Below are 21869 nucleotides of genomic sequence, written 5' to 3'. Positions count from 1 at the left end.
AATTTCTCTGGGTCATAATACAGCCTGTGTAATTCTCCTTTCTCCTCCACCCTCCCCTCTAAAAATAAAATAAAGTGATGTTAAAATAAAGCAGCTGTTATTCTGTCAGAAGAATCATCTTATCAGCTTTGGAAATTTTCATTAAGCGTTGGGTTATACAGTATCTAAAATACCACAGATTTACTCTGGGTGAGCATCTGTGTTCCTATTATTGAATACGTGCCCAGATTTAAAAAATATGTTAGTGGTTAATTAAACTAACTAAAAGAATGCAGGTATAATCTTTCCCATTACGTTTACTTTACTATTAATCCTTTTACAGATGGAAAGATCACTTGAAAGATTTGTTAAAATGTTTCTTGCTTCTTTAGAAGAGGATACCTTCTACAATTCATAGAATATCAGGGTTGGAAGGGACCTCAGGAGGTCATCTAGTCCAACCCCCTGTTCAAAGCAGGACCAATCCCCTGCTAAAAACTAAATCATCCCAGCCAGGGCTTTGTCAAGTCTGACCTTAAAAACTTCTAAAGAAGGAGATTCCACCACCTCCCTAGCTAACACATTCCAGTGCTTCACCACCCTCCTAGTGGAACTGTTTTTCCTAATATCCAACCTAAACCTCCCCCACTGCAACTTGACACCATTACTCCTTGTTCTGTCATCTGCTACCGCTGAGAACAGTCTAGATCCATCCTCTTTGGAACCCCCTTTCCGGTAGTTAAAAGCAGCTATCAAATCCCCCCTCATTCTTCTCTTCTGCAGACTAAACAATCCCAGTTCCCTCAGCCTCTCCACAAAAGTCGTGTGTTTCAGTCCCCTAATCATTTTTGTTGCCCTCCGCTGGATGCTTTCCAATTTTTCCACATCCTTCTTGTAGTGTGGGGCCCAAAACTGGACACAGTACTCCAGATGAGGCCTCACCAATGTCGAATAGAGGGGAATGATCACGTCCATCGATCTGCTGGCAATGCCCCTACTTATACAGCCCAAAATGCCGTTAGCCTTCTTGGCAACAAGGGCACACTGTTGACTCATATCCAGCTTCTCATCCAGTGTAACCCCTAGGTCCTTTTCTGCAGAACTGCTGCCGAGCCATTCGGTCCCTAGTTTGTAGCAGTGCATGGGATTCTTCCGTCCTAAGTGCAGGACTCTGCACTTGTCCTTGTTGAACCTCATCAGATTTCTTTTGGCTCAATCCTCTAATTTATCTAGGTCCCTTTGTATCCTATCCCGACCCTCCAGCATATCTACCACTCCTCCCAATTTAGTGTCATCTGCAAACTTGCTGAGGGTACAGTCCACGCCATCCTCCAGATAGTTAATGAAGATTTTTAACAAAACCAGCCCCAGGACCGACCCTTCGGGCATTCCGATTGAGTGCCTCTAAAGGTTTAAAGGTCTAAAGGTCTAAAAATGCCTCCATTCTTTTCATTCTTAAAAAGGGAAAACCCTAAGGAATTTGCCCCATATCATCCAATCTCCTCAATTAATTTGAGAATTTTTGCAAAAGTTTTGGATCACTGGTTGGAGTCTGTTCTCCCATGTCTTATATCAACTGACCAAACAGGTTTCATTAAAAATAGGAATTCAGTTTTAACATTCATATAGTGCAGGCTCTAACTGGACAACCAAGAAAAGTAGTATCAACTTACTTTCCCAGTACAGAAGACGTGTTTTATTTCACCTAATTTACTACAGAGAGTCACCTTATTATTGAGGTAAAAGTTATAAGGAAATATAGAGAAGAATAGAAGCTTTTTTGTATTTTACTTCAGAATCCAAATATTATATTATACAAAAGACCCATGCAATTGTACCCATTATATAGTTGACATACAATCCCTCATGTTTATTTTCCTGCACAAGACTCTGTTCTAATTAGAGGCAAACCATAATGACTTGTATATTGTAAAAATCAGCTATTGCTCTTGGTCCCTGTAAAACAAGAATTTTTATTTATCACAATATTAGTAGTATAAAAACCACATTATTTAAACTGTAGTGTCATCTAAGAATAACAGTTTCATCTCTTCAGAATTTATGGAAGATATTATTACATATTAAATTATATTTGTTTTGAGTAATACAAAATAGAATCCTGGCAATTAACTGAAATCAGTCAGTACAATGACTGTGTATCTGTCTGGCGATCAAAGGACTTGAAATATTTCAACACAGAGAATATTTCTAGCAGACAACTGGAAGTCAAAAAGCAAGAAGAATAAGCATGACAGGCACCAACCCATCCTTAGGATTTCCTGCCTCATGTTAATTCTAAATTACATACCAGTTTTCTAGCTAATCTATTGGAAGAAATAATTATAACATTCAACTTTTTTTTGTTTAACTCTCAATGTCTCTTAATAAAATGCTTCAAAACAATGCAGTGCATCCATGCATATGTCTACACAGCAAAGAAGAACCTTCAGCTGGCCCAGTCCAGCCAACTTGGGCTCATGGTGCTCAGACAGCGGGGGTGTTTCACTGCTGTGTAGACATTTGGGCTTGGGCTGGAACCCAAGCTCTGGGACCTTCCTACCCCACAGGGTCCTAGAGTCTAGGGCTCCAACCTAAGCCTGGCAGTCTACACAGCAATAATACAGCCCTGCAGCCTGAGCTCTGTGAGCCGGAGTTGGCTGGCATAGGCCAGCTGCAGATTTTTCTTTGCTGTGTAGACATACCTTATGTGTCTAAACTTTTATGTATTTATATTGTTTCTTTCAGCTAGGATATTTTAAGTGCTCTAAGTTTCTCTTTTAAGATTTTTCTTCTCATGCTAACACAAAAAGTACTGAGGATAGCAGTATTAAAAACAGATTCTATTACTGATTTAAAAAACAAGCATCTTGCAAGAAACCTTAGTAACATCAAGCAATAAAATAGAAGACTCTTTACAACCTGAATCACATACAAACTACTTTGAATACCATGTTAGCGTCTAACAAATTACCTCTGTTGTAGTTCCTTATCGGAGAGCTGCAGTTCGTCTTTTAAACTTTGATACCTATCTTCTCTTAGTAATCTGGTGCCATCATAAAGGGTCAGTTCTCTGTCATGGATTAGCCTATTCGGGAATTCAAAAGAGAACAAAAATCTAGTATTTAATTGCCTTAGTTTTTACAGTTATCTCAACCAATGTTACTTTAATGAGGAATTCTACCCAAGAAGTCTTAATTTCAATGCCTGAGTTATTAACAAAAGTTGAGACCTATATCTTCCAGTGAAGGACCTGGTGATGAGAAAAATACCAGTTAAATGGCAAGCTCAAGAAAGAACTTCAACTATTTTCTGTAAGTACAGAACACCATTTATGACAGAATTTTTTTTCAGAGATAAACAAACCACTGAAGACCATATATGAAGACTTTCTATTATACTCTCACTGTGTATGGCACGAAATTCAGAATATTTTTGTCCAACTGGCACACAGTGCTATACTCCTATTTTGCTCCTAGAAGCAATACATTTTAGGAGTCATCTTAACTGATATATATTCTGTTAGTGAAAATGAAAAGAATCAGAGGTGAACAAAATGCACAAGAGAAAAAAAATGGACTTATGCCCAGCCCTGCACTATCTTGTCCTCCTTTTTTTGTAATGTGTGAAGAAGGCATGAAAGGTCTTTTCAAGTCTGTTTATTCTTATAGATGGGGTTCTGCTTAAGTTTTTATATTAGAACTTCAGGTCTTGTCTACTTTGAAGACTCTTTGGATGAATGGAGAACTAACAGGGAGTATGATAGCACAGGTACCAGGGAAGTGAAACCGAGTTGAAAGAGAGGAAATTATTTTTATTTAGACTGTTGGTTTTGCTAACAGCTATGTAACTACAAAACTTGGGTGAAAAGCTCTTTTTGTTAAGGATTCAACACCACTTCCCCATTAGCAATGGGCTGACAAATCTCCCTATTTGCAGTGTAGTTTTAGCCATGTCAGCACCAGGATATTAGAGAGACAAGGTGGCAGAGGTAATATCTTTTATTGGACCAACTTCTGTTCGTGAGAGAGACAAGCTTTTGAGCCACACAGACCTGAAGAAGAGCTCGGTGTGACTCAAAAGCTTGTCTCTCTCATTAACAGAATTCTGTTCAATTAAAGAAACTACCTCACCCATCTTGTCTCTAACAACTCCCTATACACATTTCAGAGCCATCCAAGAAGTGCACCAACAACAAAAAAGGGAAGACAAGACTTGGCATTCCTGTTATTTCAACAAAAAACAAAACAAGCAGAATATTTTTGGAGGTGTGAAAAAAGAGAGAGAAAAACTATTCAGGTCTTTGACCAACACATAATAAAGAGGCAAAAAAGAGCACAAATGCACGGTTTTTCTTTTTCAGATCACTTCAGTCAAAGAAAAAATAAAGAGGAACAGAAAGCAAAGGAAGCACTTTTCATATTTATCAAACTATAGTGAAACTGACAGGTTGACCAATAGCAATTTGGAACTGCCATCTTCCTAATTACATATTACGGTACAAATACAGTTTGAAAATAAAATGGGCTAGCTATGTCTAATGCAAAGATCACCTTGGTATCTAATAAAAAACTGAAGATCAGAAGAGATTATTAGGTTTTCAGAAAGTTCAGATGTTAACTGAATTTTCTAGTTTATGCACTACAAATGCTGTCATATATTTGTATCAAATATGTAAGTCAATGACGAAAGTCTTATTTGGAATAAAACTTAAAAGGTGATAACATGTTATGAGGTGCAAACCAAAAAGAACTGAAGATAGGTATACTCAAAAGTGATATTTTTACTTGTTCCAAGTAAAAAGAAAATTTTCATTTCTACGGGCAGTTTTGGGCTCTTTATTATGGGGCAGACTCTGGTACCTCCTTACTCCTGATTAGCACTTTCCTACACAAGTGGCCCCATTAATGTGATCACTCACGGAGAAGGGTATTACTATTCAACATGAACACGTGTCAAAATCTGGCCCTATATGAGTAGTAATTATTTACTAATAATACAGTTTACATTATTATGTGTAACTTTTAGGATTTTTGTTTTTAATTCATAAGAACATAAGAATGGTCAGACCAATGATCTATATAGCTCAATATCCGGTCTCTGACAGTGGCTAGTGTCAGTTGCTTCTGGCACAGATTTAGGGATACCCAGAGCATGGCGCTGTATCCCTGACTATCTTGGCTAATAGCCATTGATGGACCTATCCTCCATGAATTTATCCAATTCTTTTTTTAACTGAGTTATACCTTTGGTCTTCACAACATCCTCTGGCAGTGAGTTCCACAGGTTGACTGTGTGTTGGACGAAAAAATACTTCCTTTTGTTTGTTTTAAACTTGTTGCCCATTAATTTCCATTGGGTGACCCCTAATCTTTTTAATATGTCCTCGTATGGAAGCTGTTCTATCCCCCTAAACATTTTCATTGTCCTTCTCTGCACCTTTTCCAATTCTAATACATCTTTTTTGAGATGAGGTGACCAGAACTGCACACTGTATTCAAGGTGTAGGTTTATGATGGATATATATAGTGACATTATGATATGTTCTGACTTATTATCTATCCCTTTCCTAATGGTTCCTAACATTCTGTTAGCTTTTTTGACTGTTTTCAGAGAACTATCCACAATGACTCCAACATCTCTTTCTTGAGTGGTAATAGCCAAGTTAGACTCCATCATTTCGTTTGTATAGCTGAAATTATATTTTCCAATTTGTATAATTTTGCATTTAGCAACACTGAATTTCATCTGTCACTTTGTCATCCAGTTAACCAGTTTAGTGAGATCCCTTTGTAACTCTAGCAGTCAGATTTGGACTCAACTGCCTTGAGTAATTTTGTATCATTGCAAATTTTGCCACCTCACTGTTCACCCCCTTTTTCAGATTCCTTTAATCAATTTAGTAAACAATTCCAAAAAAGCATTTTTCAGAGTGAGTATAATTAATCAGTCATTTATTAGAAGCAGAATGCATTTTCAAATACTATTTATAATGTCTTTACTACTTAATAAATATTAACTTATTAATGTTTAGGCCTCATAGTTTTCACTAGGATAGAAACTACTACATTTTCTAATTCAGTTAGAGTACAGCATGAACAAACAGCTGCAATTGCCAATATTAATAAAGGTTTACATAACACACTCATGGCTTGCTGCTGCTCTCCATATCTGAGGTCCCAACATAATGTATTCTGTAAAAATCCAATACCTTGACTGCAATTTTAAAATATACCTGGAGTTGCACAGCTGTGTATTTGCAAACAGGACACAGCTTCTGAGCATGAATGTCCTGAATGAACAAGTCTCAAACACTCTGCTTAACAGGGTTCCCATACCGACCTCTGTAGTACAGCTAGGGTGCCAGAGTTGACGCGATGAATACCATCAAGAATAACAAGCTTCCCATCCAAGGCAGCAGTAACAAGTGGAGATGGTCTCCAAGCAGTGTCTCCATTTGGAAGAGTATACCTTTGCTGCACCAAATCTCGAGCTGTCATATCCTATGAGTAACAATTATCAAAAGAATGCATTTAAATAGGGTTGTCAAACGATTAAAAAATTAATCACAATTAATCGCACCGTTAAACAATAATAGAATACCATTGATGTGAACAGTTTTGGATATTTTCTACATTTTCAAATCTATTGATTTCAATTACAACGCAGAATATAAAGTGTACAGGGCTCACTTTATATTTATTTTTATTACAAATATTTGACTGTAAAAAACAAAAGTAACAGGATTTTTCAGTTCACCTAATACAAGTACTGTAGTGCAATCTCTTTATCATGAAAGTTGAACTTACAAATGTAGAATTATGTACAAAAAAATAACTGCATTCAAAAACAAAACAATGTAAAATTATAGAGCCTACAAGTCCACTCAGTCCTACTTCTTGTTCAGCCAAACAAGTTTGTTTATATTTTCAGGAGATAATGCTGCTCACTTCTTGTTTACAATGTCACCTGGAAGTGTGAACAGGGGTTCACATGGGCACTGTTGTAGCTGGCATCACAAGATATTTATGTGCCAGATGCGCTAAAGATTCATATGTCCCTTCATGCTTCAACCACCACTCCAGAGGACATGTGTCCATGCTGATAATGGGTTCTGCTCGATAATCATCCAAAGCAGTGTGGACCGACGCATGTTCATTTTCATCATCTGAGTCAGATGCCATCAGCAGAAGGTTGCTTTTCTTTTTTGGTGGTTTAGGTTCTGTAGTTTCCACATCAGAGTGTTGCTCTTTTAAAACTTCTGAAAGCATGCTCTCCACCACGTCCTGCTCAGATTTTGAAAGGCACTTCAGATTCTTAAACCTTGGATCGAGTGCTGTAGCTATTTTTAGAAATCTCACATTGGTACCTTCTTTGCATTTTGTCAAATCTGCACTGGAAGTGTTGTTAAAAGAAACAACATGTGCTGGGTCATTATCCGAGACTGCTATAACATGAAATATATATGGCAGAATGCAGGTAAAACAGAGTAGGAGACATACAATTCTCCCCCAAGGAGTTCGGCCACAAATTTAATTAATGCATTTGTCATAAATATAAAGGGAAGGTAACCACCTTTCTGTATACAGTGCTATAAAATCCCTCCTGGCCAGAGGCAACATCCTGTTACCTGTGAAGGGTTAAGGAGCTCAGCTAACCTGGCTGGCACCTGACCCAAAGGACCAATAAGGGAACAAGATACTTTCAAATCTTCAGGGCGGCGGGGGGGGGGAGGCTTTTGTTTTGTGCTCTATGTTTATGTGGTTGTTCTCTCTTGGGACTGAGAGAGGCCAGACAGAAATCCATTTTCTCCAACCCATCCTAATCCAAGTCTCCAATATTGCAACGAGTATAGGTAAACCAGGCAAGGCGGATTAGTTTATCTTTTATTTTATGTGGATTTTCCCTGTGTTAAGAGGGAGGTTTATTCCTGTTTTCTGTAACTTTAAGGTTTTGCCCAGAGGGGGATCCTCTGTGTTTTGAATCTGAATACCCTGTAAAGTATTTTCTATCCTGATTTTACAGAGATTATTTTTACCTTTTTTTTTTTTTTTAATAAAATTCTTTTTTTAAGAACCTGACTGATTTTTCCATTGTTCCAAGATCTAGGGTTTGGGTCTTTGATGATTTTGTAACAAATTTGTTAGGATATTATTCTCAAGCCTCCCCAGGAAAGGGGGTGTGTAGGCCTTGGGGGGACATTTTGGGGGAAGACGTCTCCAAGTGGTCTCTTTCCCTGTTCTTTGTTTAAAATGCTTGGTGGTGGCAGCATACTGTTCAAGGACAAGGCAAAGTTTGTACCTTGAAGAAGTTTTTAAACTAAACTGGTAAGAATAAGCTTAGGGGGTCTTTCATGAGGGTCCCCACATCTGTACCCTAGAGTTCAGAGTGGGGAAGGAACCCTGACAGCATTATTTATTTAATGAGCATCATCAGCATGGAAGCATGTCCCCTGGAATGGTGGCCGAAGCATGAAGGGGCATACAAATGTTTAGCATATCTGGTACGGAAATACCTTGCAATGCCAGCTACAAAAGTGCCATGTGAATGCCTGTTCTCACTTTTAGGTGACACTGTAAATAAGAAGTGTGTAGCATTATCTCCCATAAAAGTAAAAAAAATTGTTTGTCTTAGTGATTGGCTGAACAAGAAATACGACTGAGTGGACTTGTATGCTCTAAAGTTTTGCATTGTTTTGTTTTTAAGTGCAGTTATATAACAAAAATATCTACATTTGTAAGTTGCTCTTTCACCATAAAGAGATTGCACTACAGTACTTGTACAGTACTTATTGGTGAATTGAATAATACTATTTCTTTTGTTTGCCATTTTTACAGTGCAAATATTTGTAATAAAAAACAACAACATAAAGTGAGCACTGCCTACTTTGTATACTGTGTTGTAATAGAAACCAATATATTGGAAAATGTAGAAAAACATCCAAAAATATTTAATAAATTTCAATTGGTATTCTATTGTTTAACAGTGCGATTAAAACTGCAATTAATCACAATTAATTTTTTGAGTTAATCTCATGAGTTAACTGCAATTAATTGACTGCCCTAATTTAAACTATATTATACTGATCTATCAGAGCTTGATTTCATTTGCAAGTACTACATTTTGTTTTTTTAAGTGGCAAATACCCAAATGTATTTAGGCAAGAAATCTTTGTTTTAAATAAAATTTTAGTTTCTATACACATTAACATTGCCTTTTCAATACTCCAACAAAAGGGGAACTTTTAAAAGCAATTTAAATGGAATTTTTGTTGTATGCAATATATGTATTTGAAAACTATAGAGCTTTGAGTATAGAATGGAGCAGCAATTGTGACCTGGCATCATCTGAAGACACTCAGTTGTAAGACTCTGCAGAAATTATAATTAAATCAGGTACTGATTTCACTGATGTGGAACACGGGTACAAAATTCTGTTAATTTCTAAGACCCAGAAAAATAAAACACAACTGAGATATTTAAGAGGGGGAAGAGAAGGTAAAGCAATAGAGGGACCAAGAGCCCCCAAACAAAATGGAGTAGAGTTCCATATGGGCGCTGCACCTCAGCATAGAAGTTACTTTTGTAGACAAAGCAACAGCAAATCAGAGGAGGGGGCCAGCATATCAACCACTACATATATATTCTTCGTGGGTTCCCTCATAGGAGGTACTCCCTGTTGCTATAGAGGAAATCGTAGTGGCCACCATGTGGCCTGGAAGATGAATTCCTTCCTCCTGTTTAGACTGCAGAAGATCTAACCAGGGCATAGCCCCGTAACTTTGGTGGCAGGATGGATAAAAATCAATGATTATTTATTTTAAATCAAAAAAATCTGATTTTTTTAATTTAAATCTGGTTTTTTTGATAAAATGCTTTCTGAGGAAAAAACCTATCTAAAGATAGTTTTAATGAAGATATATTATAGCTCAAAGATATCTCATCATGGAATAGGGATTATAAATTCTAATTCTACAGTATGAGACAATATATTCATGTAATATTTAAGAAAAGTTTTGTAAATGAGTTCCAACAGTTAATGGATTAGGGACCCAATCTTATGGGGTTCCAGGGCCTTCTATATAGATTATTTAGGTTAATTTTTCTATCTACCCAACTGGACTCAGTGTTCAGTCTAGAAGATACCATCAGAGATGCTTAGTTTTGCAATTCTCAAACTGTGGCTTTGTGTCTCCAGAGATAACATGCTTGTTAACAGCAAAAATGTTTTAAAATAAATAAATAAATAAAATAACAGACCTCAACCCTCTGCAAATTTGTGTAGACAGAGTCAATCCCTTACCTCTCTCTAAAAGTGCAAAGTTTCAAAAAGTTCAATGAATAGAAGATTGTTGGGGACAGAATAGATCTTGACAAGGACAAGAAGTCTGGAGATAAATGTGAGACAGAAGGGACAGGCAGCAGAAACAAAAGTGAAACTGTTTGAACAGCATATTCCAGAAGTCTTGAGGTCTTTCTGAGTGTAGCCTTCATTGATTTGAGATCTACCATACCATTCTCTCACTAGAAGGGAAAACCTATAATCGCAGCAGGCCATAAAAGAGACCCAGTTTGGGAATATTTTAATAAAGTTCCTCTACCTGTGGGTAAGACAGGCATGCTTGCAAAATGCAAACAGTGCAACAAAGAAGTGCAAGGCCTGGTTTCCCGAATGAAACAACATAACGAGAAGTGTTCTTTCTCAGGAGGAAGCTGCACTGAAGATGATGAAAGGAACATGTCTGAACATGCAGGATCTTCAGGTTGGTGGTAACCAACAAGAATGCACTTTTATGTAGAAATCCATAATTAAAATGAGTCTTCCTGACTAGTGATTTAAATCATGATTTAAATCAAATCCACCCTGTTTGGTTGTTTGCAGTGAACAGCATTTGGCCTAAAAATCAGAGGTGGGAAAAATATTTGTTGCTGCAGTTGCCGCTTTTGCATACATTCTTCTTACAGCGGTAAATCCTTTGAACTTTAAACAATGAAAATAGAATACATTACATCATATAGCCTGGATCATTTCCTCTTTCTGCATTTCCTTAACAGTCTTAAAATAACAGGACAAAGTCTTGTTCCTTTGAGGCATCCACGGATATGTAACTTAAGGTTTCACCGTCAGTACCATAAAAACAACACATCTTTTTACTGTTGTACTTATCCACCATTTTGCTTTACTACTGAAATACTCAGTCTACACACAGAATGAGAAACATATCTTTATCAAAACAAAGGAAAATATACCAAAAATATTTCTGTGCCCTTGAACTGCCACTTATTTCAGAAATTCTCTATACATTCTGTAGTTAATAAATGCTGCACAGGAGAATGTACTATAATTCAAAATTAAATTAAATTTCGCTTTATACCTGACTCCTCTTTGGGAATGAAATTAACTGTGCGTAGTATGAATTCATTAAGCTAAGACTGATGTTGAAAGCAAACAAAGACAGATACCAAGAGCCCAAACGGAAAACCTAAATTTGCTGAAGATAGAAAATCAGAAGAGCAGAATGCAATAAAGTGTAATTCAGAAATAAAATCAAACTTCACATCATATTCTAAATGACTTGAATTGGATTTTATCTGGTTATGTAGAGATGAAAAACTATCTTGTTACCAATTCTCTCAATTATTCAATTTCTGTGCCGCGGTTAAAGTTATTAGTTTTTTGACCAAAGATTTCTTTATTAGTATTTAATTAACCTTGATTACTTATTTAAATATTACACTAGTAATATATTTCATATTCTCTCACTCTGAAGTTGACAAACAACTGCATTTTTAATTTTTTTTCCTGTTTTGAGCCAAGTCCTTGTAAAGTCTGATTCGGTTATAAGACAGAAAGGTTATTTCATTTCCCTTTGGACTTAAGTCCCTTTAGACTCAAGCTTTCATTGTGTTTTGAGGAGGTTAATTCTTTGATTTTTTTTGTTTTATGTTACACCAGATATTTCAATTTATTCTTCATACTTGCTTCATTACTCTTTCTCTGTCTAAAAGTGATTTGACAACTACTCTTATAGTGTGAATGTCACATAGAAAGAACTTTCACTGAGGATTCTGAAAACCTTTTAAATCAAAAGAAGAGGATCCAAATAATCTATCACAGTGGTTCCCAAAATCTTAATGCAGAGATTGTCTCATGGAGGCCTTCCTCTCCCATTTTGTTCTCATATACCACCTTTTCTCCCATTTCTGATTGCATAAAATCCCTGTAGCAACTACAGCAATTGCTTACATGGGAAAGTAATTTTAGGAAAGTATTTAATTTATTTTTAGTTGTCTTTGAATGCACTTAAGCAACTGGAAATGAGGAGAAGCAGCAGCCTAAGTACCATATGACCAGCCAGCTCTTTCCTGTGGACAACAGTTTGGGAAATATTAGTCTAAATTACTTAAAAAAAATAAAAAGCAAACAACAACAAAAAAACTTAAAACATTCCTCCCTTGCAGATGTTCCAAAAAAATCTAATATCCAAATAGTAGTAGCTTTAACACAAATTCGCACTTTGATTTTTTTTTCTAGAAAATAATTATCGTTCATAAGCATTTTAATACTTTTTTTTAAAACTAAGGTGTGTCTTTCACTAACCCAGCCATTTGTTGTTACGTGATCTCAAAATTTTCTCTACTACCTTCTTCATTCCTATTTTCTGTTTGAGAAATCTTAGCAGAATGTGAATCTAACCTGGCATCAAAAGTAAGAAACCTAGACTCTCTAGCCTCTGAACTGCGAAGAAAATGATAACTGTTGGCGAAGCAATGGAAACTGGTTAACTGGGATGCTTCTATTGCCATAGTTGCTAAAGGGGAGTGAGATGTAAGGGACATAATACTGTTATTTTCATTAGACCCTTGAGAGCCATGCAAAGTTCACTAAGAAAAAACATGGTCCCTCCCCCCCCCCCCCTCTCTTTTTTTTTTTTTTTTACTTTCTTTCTGGAGATATTTTAGGAAATAAATTGTGGGAAATTTAATTTCTTCCCAGAACTTTCTCCTGAAGGCTATTGAGTTAAGCCTGAAGAGGGGAAAAATGTTGTTATTTCTTCAGCTGAAGTTTACTTCATTGCATATTTCTGTGCCTATATTATTACTTGCTAAATTATAATTGACTATGAAGACACAAAAATTTATTGAATTTTAGGATTAGGATTATAGTAAGAGATTTTGGCCTCTTAAAGAAGTCACAAAGACTTTTTTTCCTGACCCAAAAAGGTGAAACTAAATATTAAATTCTATATTGCCTAGTTATTGAATGAATGCATGTCGTTAATATTTGTTCTAGTATCAGATTAAATTATGATATTGATATCCAATGCTAATTACTTAATATCATGAATTTAATTTTTTGTAGAAACCAGATATGTCCTACTTTTTTTTCTAGTTTATCCCTAGGGTGTTTCAAGTTCTTAGTAATTTCCAGTCAAAACTGGATACGTATTTTGGAGATGTAATTATGGTTAGGCTTGGAAAGATTAGATACAATTTGTGTTTTAATGGTTCTGATCCTTTACATTAATCTTGTCTTGATTTTATGTTATTTCTATAATAAAATTGTTGATGTTATAAAAAAACACTAGTATATGTTTTAAAAATTATTTTATGCAGAAAAAAACTCTATTCTGGCAGACATATATATATACACACTGAATAACAAGTTTATAAAAGTTATTAATATCACCTAAATATAGCTTTATAATTCCTAAAAGTCAAAGAAATGTCTTTGTAAACTCTCTTTCCTTAAAGAAAAGGAGTACTTGTGGCACCTTAGAGACTAACCAATTTATTTGAGCATGAGCTTTCGTGAGCTACAGCTCACTTCATCAGATGTTTACCGTGGAAACTGCAGCAGACTTTATATACACACAGAAATCATGAAACAATACCTCCTCCCACCCCACTGTCCTGCTGGTAATAGCTTATCTAAAGTGATCAACAGGTGGGCCATTTCCAGCACAAATCCAGGTTTTCTCACCCTCCACCCCCCCACACAAATTCACTCTCCTGCTGGTGCTAGCCCATCCAAAGTGACAACTCTTTACATAATCAAGTCGGGCTATTTCCTGCATAGATCAAGGTTTTCTCACATCCCCCCCACCCCCATACACACACAAACTCACTCTCCTGCTGGTAATAGCTCATCTAAACTGACCATTCTCCAGGTTTAAATCCAAGTTAAACCAGAACATCTGGGGGGGGGGGGGTAGGAAAAAACAAGAGGAAACAGGCTACCTTGCATAATGACTTAGCCACTCCCAGTCTCTATTTAAGCCTAAATTAATAGTATCCAATTTGCAAATGAATTCCAATTCAGCAGTTTCTCGCTGGAGTCTGGATTTGAAGTTTTTTTGTTTTAAGATAGCGACCTTCATGTCTGTGATTGCGTGACCAGAGAGATTGAAGTGTTCTCCGACTGGTTTATGAATGTTATAATTCTTGACATCTGATTTGTGTCCATTTATTCTTTTACGTAGAGACTGTCCAGTTTGACCAATGTACATGGCAGAGGGGCATTGCTGGCACATGATGGCATAGATCACATTGGTGGATGTGCAGGTGAACGAGCCTCTGATAGTGTGGCTGATGTTATTAGGCCCTGTGATGGTGTCCCCTGAATAGATATGTGGGCACAATTGGCAACGGGCTTTGTTGCAAGGATAAGTTCCTGGGTTAGTGGTTCTGTTGTGTGGTATGTGGTTGTTGGTGAGTATTTGCTTCAGGTTGCGGGGCTGTCTGTAGGCAAGGACTGGCCTGTCTCCCAAGACTTGTGAGAGTGTTGGGTCATCCTTTAGGATAGGTTGTAGATCCTTAATAATGCGTTGGAGGGGTTTTAGTTGGGGGCTGAAGGTGACGGCTAGTGGCGTTCTGTTATTTTCTTTGTTAGGCCTGTCCTGTAGTAGGTAACTTCTGGGAACTCTTCTGGCTCTATCAATCTGTTTCTTTACTTCTGCAGGTGGGTATTGTAGTTGTAAGAAAGCTTGACAGAGATCTTGTAGGTGTTTGTCTCTGTCTGAGGGGTTGGAGCAAATGCGGTTGTATCGCAGAGCTTGGCTGTAGACGATGGATCGTGTGGTGTGGTCAGGGTGAAAGCTGGAGGCATGCAGGTAGGAATAGCGGTCAGTAGGTTTACGGTATAGGGTGGTGTTTATGTGGCCATTGTTTATTAGCACTGTAGTGTCCAGGAAGTGGATCTCTTGTGTGGACTGGACCAGGCTGAGGTTGGTGGTGGGATGGAAATTGTTGAAATCATGGTGGAATTCCTCAAGGGCTTCTTTTCCATGGGTCCAGATGATGAAGATGTCATCAATATAGCGCAAGTAGAGTAGGGGCTTTAGGGGACGAGAGTTGAGGAAGCGTTGTTCTAAATCAGCCATAAAAATGTTGGCATACTGTGGGGCCATGCGGGTACCCATAGCAGTGCCGCTGATCTGAAGGTATACATTGTCCCCAAATGTGAAATAGTTATGGGTAAGGACAAAGTCACAAAGTTCAGCCACCAGGTTAGCCGTGACATTATCGGGGATAGTGTTCTTGACGGCTTGTAGTCCATCTTTGTGTGGAATGTTGGTGTAGAGGGCTTCTACATCCATAGTAGCCAGGATGGTGTTATCAGGAAGATCACCGATGGATTGAAGTTTCCTCAGGAAGTCAGTGGTGTCTCGAAGGTAGCTGGGAGTGCTGGTAGCGTAGGGCCTGAGGAGGGAGTCTACATAGCCAGACAATCCTGCTGTCAGGGTGCCAATGCCTGAGATGATGGGGCGCCCAGGATTTCCAGGTTTATGGATCTTGGGTAGTAGATAGAATATCCCAGGTCGGGGTTCCAGGGGTGTGTCTGTGCGGATTTGATCTTGTGCTTTTTCAGGAAGTTTCTTGAGCAAATGCTGTAGTTGCTTTTGGTAACTCTCAGTGGGATCATAGGTAACTATGGTAACATAGGTAACTATGATCCCACTGAGAGTTACCAAAAGCAACTACAGCATTTGCTCAAGAAACTTCCTGAAAAAGCACAAGATCAAATCCGCACAGACACACCCCTGGAACCCCGACCTGGGATATTCTATCTACTACCCAAGATCCATAAACCTGGAAATCCTGGGCGCCCCATCATCTCAGGCATTGGCACCCTGACAGCAGGATTGTCTGGCTATGTAGACTCCCTCCTCAGGCCCTACGCTACCAGCACTCCCAGCTACCTTCGAGACACCACTGACTTCCTGAGGAAACTTCAATCCATCGGTGATCTTCCTGATAACACCATCCTGGCTACTATGGATGTAGAAGCCCTCTACACCAACATTCCACACAAAGATGGACTACAAGCCGTCAAGAACACTATCCCCGATAATGTCACGGCTAACCTGGTGGCTGAACTTTGTGACTTTGTCCTTACCCATAACTATTTCACATTTGGGGACAATGTATACCTTCAGATCAGCGGCACTGCTATGGGTACCCGCATGGCCCCACAGTATGCCAACATTTTTATGGCTGATTTAGAACAACGCTTCCTCAACTCTCGTCCCCTAAAGCCCCTACTCTACTTGCGCTATATTGATGACATCTTCATCATCTGGACCCATGGAAAAGAAGCCCTTGAGGAATTCCACCATGATTTCAACAATTTCCATCCCACCACCAACCTCAGCCTGGTCCAGTCCACACAAGAGATCCACTTCCTGGACACTACAGTGCTAATAAACAATGGCCACATAAACACCACCCTATACCGTAAACCTACTGACCGCTATTCCTACCTGCATGCCTCCAGCTTTCACCCTGACCACACCACACGATCCATCGTCTACAGCCAAGCTCTGCGATACAACCGCATTTGCTCCAACCCCTCAGACAGAGACAAACACCTACAAGATCTCTGTCAAGCTTTCTTACAACTACAATACCCACCTGCAGAAGTAAAGAAACAGATTGATAGAGCCAGAAGAGTTCCCAGAAGTTACCTACTACAGGACAGGCCTAACAAAGAAAATAACAGAACGCCACTAGCCGTCACCTTCAGCCCCCAACTAAAACCCCTCCAACGCATTATTAAGGATCTACAACCTATCCTAAAGGATGACCCAACACTCTCACAAGTCTTGGGAGACAGGCCAGTCCTTGCCTACAGACAGCCCCGCAACCTGAAGCAAATACTCACCAACAACCACATACCACACAACAGAACCACTAACCCAGGAACTTATCCTTGCAACAAAGCCCGTTGCCAATTGTGCCCACATATCTATTCAGGGGACACCATCACAGGGCCTAATAACATCAGCCACACTATCAGAGGCTCGTTCACCTGCACATCCACCAATGTGATCTATGCCATCATGTGCCAGCAATGCCCCTCTGCCATGTACATTGGTCAAACTGGACAGTCTCTACGTAAAAGAATAAATGGACACAAATCAGATGTCAAGAATTATAACATTCATAAACCAGTCGGAGAACACTTCAATCTCTCTGGTCACGCAATCACAGACATGAAGGTCGCTATCTTAAAACAAAAAAACTTCAAATCCAGACTCCAGCGAGAAACTGCTGAATTGGAATTCATTTGCAAATTGGATACTATTAATTTAGGCTTAAATAGAGACTGGGAGTGGCTAAGTCATTATGCAAGGTAGCCTGTTTCCTCTTGTTTTTTCCTACCCCCCCCCCCCAGATGTTCTGGTTTAACTTGGATTTAAACCTGGAGAATGGTCAGTTTAGATGAGCTATTACCAGCAGGAGAGTGAGTTTGTGTGTGTATGGGGGTGGGGGGGATGTGAGAAAACCTTGATCTATGCAGGAAATAGCCCGACTTGATTATGTAAAGAGTTGTCACTTTGGATGGGCTAGCACCAGCAGGAGAGTGAATTTGTGTGGGGGGGTGGAGGGTGAGAAAACCTGGATTTGTGCTGGAAATGGCCCACCTGTTGATCACTTTAGATAAGCTATTACCAGCAGGACAGTGGGGTGGGAGGAGGTATTGTTTCATGATTTCTGTGTGTATATAAAGTCTGCTGCAGTTTCCACGGTAAACATCTGATGAAGTGAGCTGTAGCTCACGAAAGCTCATGCTCAAATAAATTGGTTAGTCTCTAAGGTGCCACAAGTACTCCTTTTCTTTTTGCGAATACAGACTAACACGGCTGTTCCTCTGAAACCTCTCTTTCCTTAGAATCTGATCCAACTCCCACTGAAATCAATGGAAAGACTCCCATTCACTTCCGTGGGAGTTGGATCAGGTCCTTTTGCATAGGCATCATAGATACCCTTTTGAAAGTGAAAGTTTAAGCTATTTTATAAAGGGACTGAGTTCATTTGTTCAAGTGACTTCCTGAGGTCCCTTCCAACCCTGATATTCTATGATTTTCAGCTTTATCTGTCATGGGCCCCCAAATGGGAAGTCCTTAGCTACCTTTCTGCAGATCCATACAGGTTAGAGGTGGGGCCTGGAAAAAACTTTGCCTGAATCACTGGTATTTGTAGCCACATTCCTAAGTTTCCAAGACCAACTGGCTTCCTATACCGGCGATGAGTAAATACCCTGACATTGTGTACACAAATAATGAAGATTTCCCTTAGTATATAACAAGGGTCAGGGTTCATCTGTCATGAGTGGGTTCATTTGTCAAGCGGCAAAGAGCACATATTCCCTTGATACCAGTTAGCTGAAATTCTCAGCCTGTTCTCGTATCAAACTCTGAGCCATCCTGCAGAGAAAGAAGACCAATCCCCTGGGAAGTATATACTAGATAAGCCCATTGAAAGTGAAAAATTGTACAGGAAGGGGAAATGATGTGCACAATAACCATCTTCAGAGGAGTTTGAACCTCATCATATAATCCTGAGGTAAATACTGGAAGAGACAGGTTGATCTATTCATCACTTAAACACTCACATATAAATGTGAATAGAACTAAACCAATAGTATTTTGTAGAAAAATATTTCTTCAGGAAATGTTTTTCTATAGTTTAGTGTTTTTAGTTTTATTCAGATATTGGTCAATGCTGGAAGTCTTCTCCCATCACATTCCTTTGACTGGCATGCCTGAATATATGGAATGCCCTGAAGATGTTGATGTGCCACAGGTTGATTTTGACTTATGTCTCATTCAAAGGAGAGCCATTCAGATGATTCTCAATACCTTCCTTCTGAAGGAAGATATATTTTTCATATTCTTTTATTTAAGGCCTGTTTTTAGAGACAAGAAAAAGACAGTGGGGGGGAAAGGGGAATCAAACCTTAACTGAGAGAAATACCCCACAGTCATTTTCTATCCTGCAGAATTATATGACAGAAAATGACAAAAGATGGTAACCAGGGAATAACTTGTCAGACTCAGAACAGACATCAGCTGTGGATTTGAAATTCTTCCAAATATGTTCCTGTCAACCTTTCTATGTTACAGATCTAAAATTTAAGTATGGTCCGTAGGCAGAGCTATGCCAGATTTCAGTTTCAGACAGGGTTTGCGTGAGCTGCTTTTTCTTTTTTATAATAATATTTACTTGTCTAATGATTCTTTACTTTACCAAATGTGCTCAAACAGTGAGCTATTTGAGAATACATAGATTTCAGGATGTAATAACACATATATCCATTCTAACAGGAGCAAATATTCTTTTTAAAATTACTGTTTGTAATTTGAGATTTGCTGGCTATAATTTAGCAATTTCAAGAGAGATTTATTATTTCTGGAATAAGATTAAAAAAAAGCTCTCTCTTTTTATTTCACTGTCATTTGAAAAGATAATTTAAATTAGACACTACTGAGACCTTTTCTCCCACCTCCTCCCCTCCATTCCCACGGGGGACACTTGGCAGGTCATTGGTTCTCCTCTTCTCCAAGCTCAAGCAGGGCCATGATGGGGTAGAGGGCCTGTGAGCAAGAAACACACTGGGGCCCATCCACTGGGAGGGAAAAAAAACCTCCCCCCACGCTTGTTACACTGGCAGGAGTCTCTTACAACCTACCATCTGGAATCCAGCTGCAGCAACTCCTCAGCCAGAGGCTCAGGCACTCTGTACTGAAAGGAAAAAGAGAGAGAGAGAGAGATGCACGGATAAAGAAAGGAGGAAAACTGAAGGAAGATAAAGAGAAATGAGAGAAGAAAAGGAAAAAGTACAGCTGGGATCCCCAGCAAGAAGAAACAGTGATAGGTAAAAAGTAGGACCTCAGAAGCTGCCACACATGGCTTCTGCAGAGGCAGAACACTTCTGGGAAGGAATATTGTGGGTAGGCCCTCTTAAACTGGCCAACTTTGACAGCCCTGTGTAAGCTTGGAAGTCCCTCCTCACCCTCACTCCCTTCACCTACATACAAGCTGCTATCACCTGGAGGCTCCAGCATGGTCAGCCATCAGCAGGGGAAGCACAGAGAAGGAAGGCAGAGAGGTCACCAGGTTGCCTGAAACCAGGCTCGACAGCCAACCACCTCTTACGTTATGAAGAGTCTTGTGATATTTGACATTCTTCTTAAAGCCCCAACTCTTTTAGCCACATGATTATGAGAATCACAGCTTCCATAAAAAAAAAATGCTTAGCCCTTATGGCTGCAGAAAGAAACCTGAAAACAAAACTTTAAATGCTCAAAAACCAGAAGACAAATAAAAAGTCCATCTTTTCTGTTAACATATCATGATTTTTAAGCCAATCTCATGGTTTTGGGGCCTGATACTTGCGGTTGGCAATACTGTCCCTGTGCCAAAGAAGAGTGACTGCTGCTGGCTGTAAAACACTGTTGAATGTTGGAGATGAAGGGGATGAAGATAAACGGGATACATACAAAATGGGAATGGACTGTCAAGGAAGCAGTATTACAGAAAGAGATCTGGGGTTATTTAGCCTGTGATCTACTATATGAGTCAACAATGTAATACTGTTGCCCCCCCCTCCAAAAAAAAGAGCGAACATAATTCAGGGATGTATCAGCAAGAGTGCTGTAAGCAAGACACGAGAAGTAATTCTTCCACTCTACTCCACACTGATAAGGCCTCAACTGAAGTATTGTGTCCAGCTTTGGGAACCACATTTCAAATTGGAGACAGTCCAGACGAGAGCAATAAAAATTATTAAAGGACTAGAAAACATGACTGATAAGGGAAGATTGAAAAACTTGGGTTTGTTTAGTTTGGAGACAAGAAGGCTGTGGGGGGACATAACATTTTTCTAGTACATAAAAGGTTGTTACAAGGAGGAGGGTGAAAAAAATTGTTCTTTTAATCTCTGAGGATAGCACTACAACCACCTTGCACTGATCTAATGAGTTGCAACGTTATAATTGCAACCCCCGTTTCATGTTTGCCCTAAGTAAGTCCCCAACTTGCTATAGGGAAGGCAAAACCCGCCCCTTACCTTGTCTTGGCCTATCTGGCGGTGAGATAAAAAGCCTTTCCCAGCCCCCCAAGAAAAGAGCAACTAACATAATGCCCACAGCAAATCATGACAAAACCTGATATTTAACTACATCCACAGGAGGGACACTGGATGCTGCTTTGCCTGGTCCAGGTAAAGGTGCACTTTTCCTGCACCGGTGTGGACCTGCATAGTTTCCTCCTCTCTCCTGGCCACCTGGGAGGGGGAATGGGTCAGTGTTCCCATGATAACCTGGTTTAACGCTATCGCAGATAGTCAGTCTGGCTCTCTACCCCTTAAATTGGCCGAACACCTTTTCCTGCAAGCCAAACACTGCTTAACGTGTAGTGAGGTCATTGTCCCATGCCTCCTACAGTCAACCAACAAAGCCATCCATTTGTCAGCTTCTTGCAAAAATGTCTCTATACCTTTTTCCATCCCTTCCCTGTACTGCTCTGTAAATCGTCAACCTTGTTCTCCAAATCTCTCCTCAAGACCCACCTCTGACACAACACATAGGTAATCAGTCAATTAATGAT

At 39.1% G+C, this 21869-nt stretch overlaps 1 protein-coding gene across 5 annotated transcripts in view; it reads right to left on the bottom strand.

The window, feature by feature from the left end:
* Positions 1 to 21869, bottom strand: part of VWA8 (von Willebrand factor A domain containing 8) — a 294392-nt gene that overhangs the window by 191049 nt on the left and 81474 nt on the right. For all 5 annotated transcript variants that reach the window (XR_012159153.1, XM_073345760.1, XM_073345752.1 and 2 more), the window contains 2 exons: positions 6319 to 6479; positions 2951 to 3064 (listed from right to left, as the gene is read on the bottom strand). Coding sequence is in view for 4 of the 5 variants with exons in the window: in XM_073345760.1 (XP_073201861.1) it covers positions 2951 to 3064; positions 6319 to 6479 (275 nt within the window). In the remaining variant the exon portion in view is untranslated. The remainder of the gene's footprint in view (positions 1 to 2950; positions 3065 to 6318; positions 6480 to 21869) is intronic.

The sequence above is a fragment of the Lepidochelys kempii genome, chromosome 1 (genome assembly GCF_965140265.1).
Source record: "Lepidochelys kempii isolate rLepKem1 chromosome 1, rLepKem1.hap2, whole genome shotgun sequence".
NCBI classification, from domain to species: Eukaryota; Metazoa; Chordata; order Testudines; family Cheloniidae; genus Lepidochelys; species Lepidochelys kempii.
Note: the sequence above shows the minus strand (reverse complement) of the source record. Positions and strands in the feature narration are given on the sequence as shown.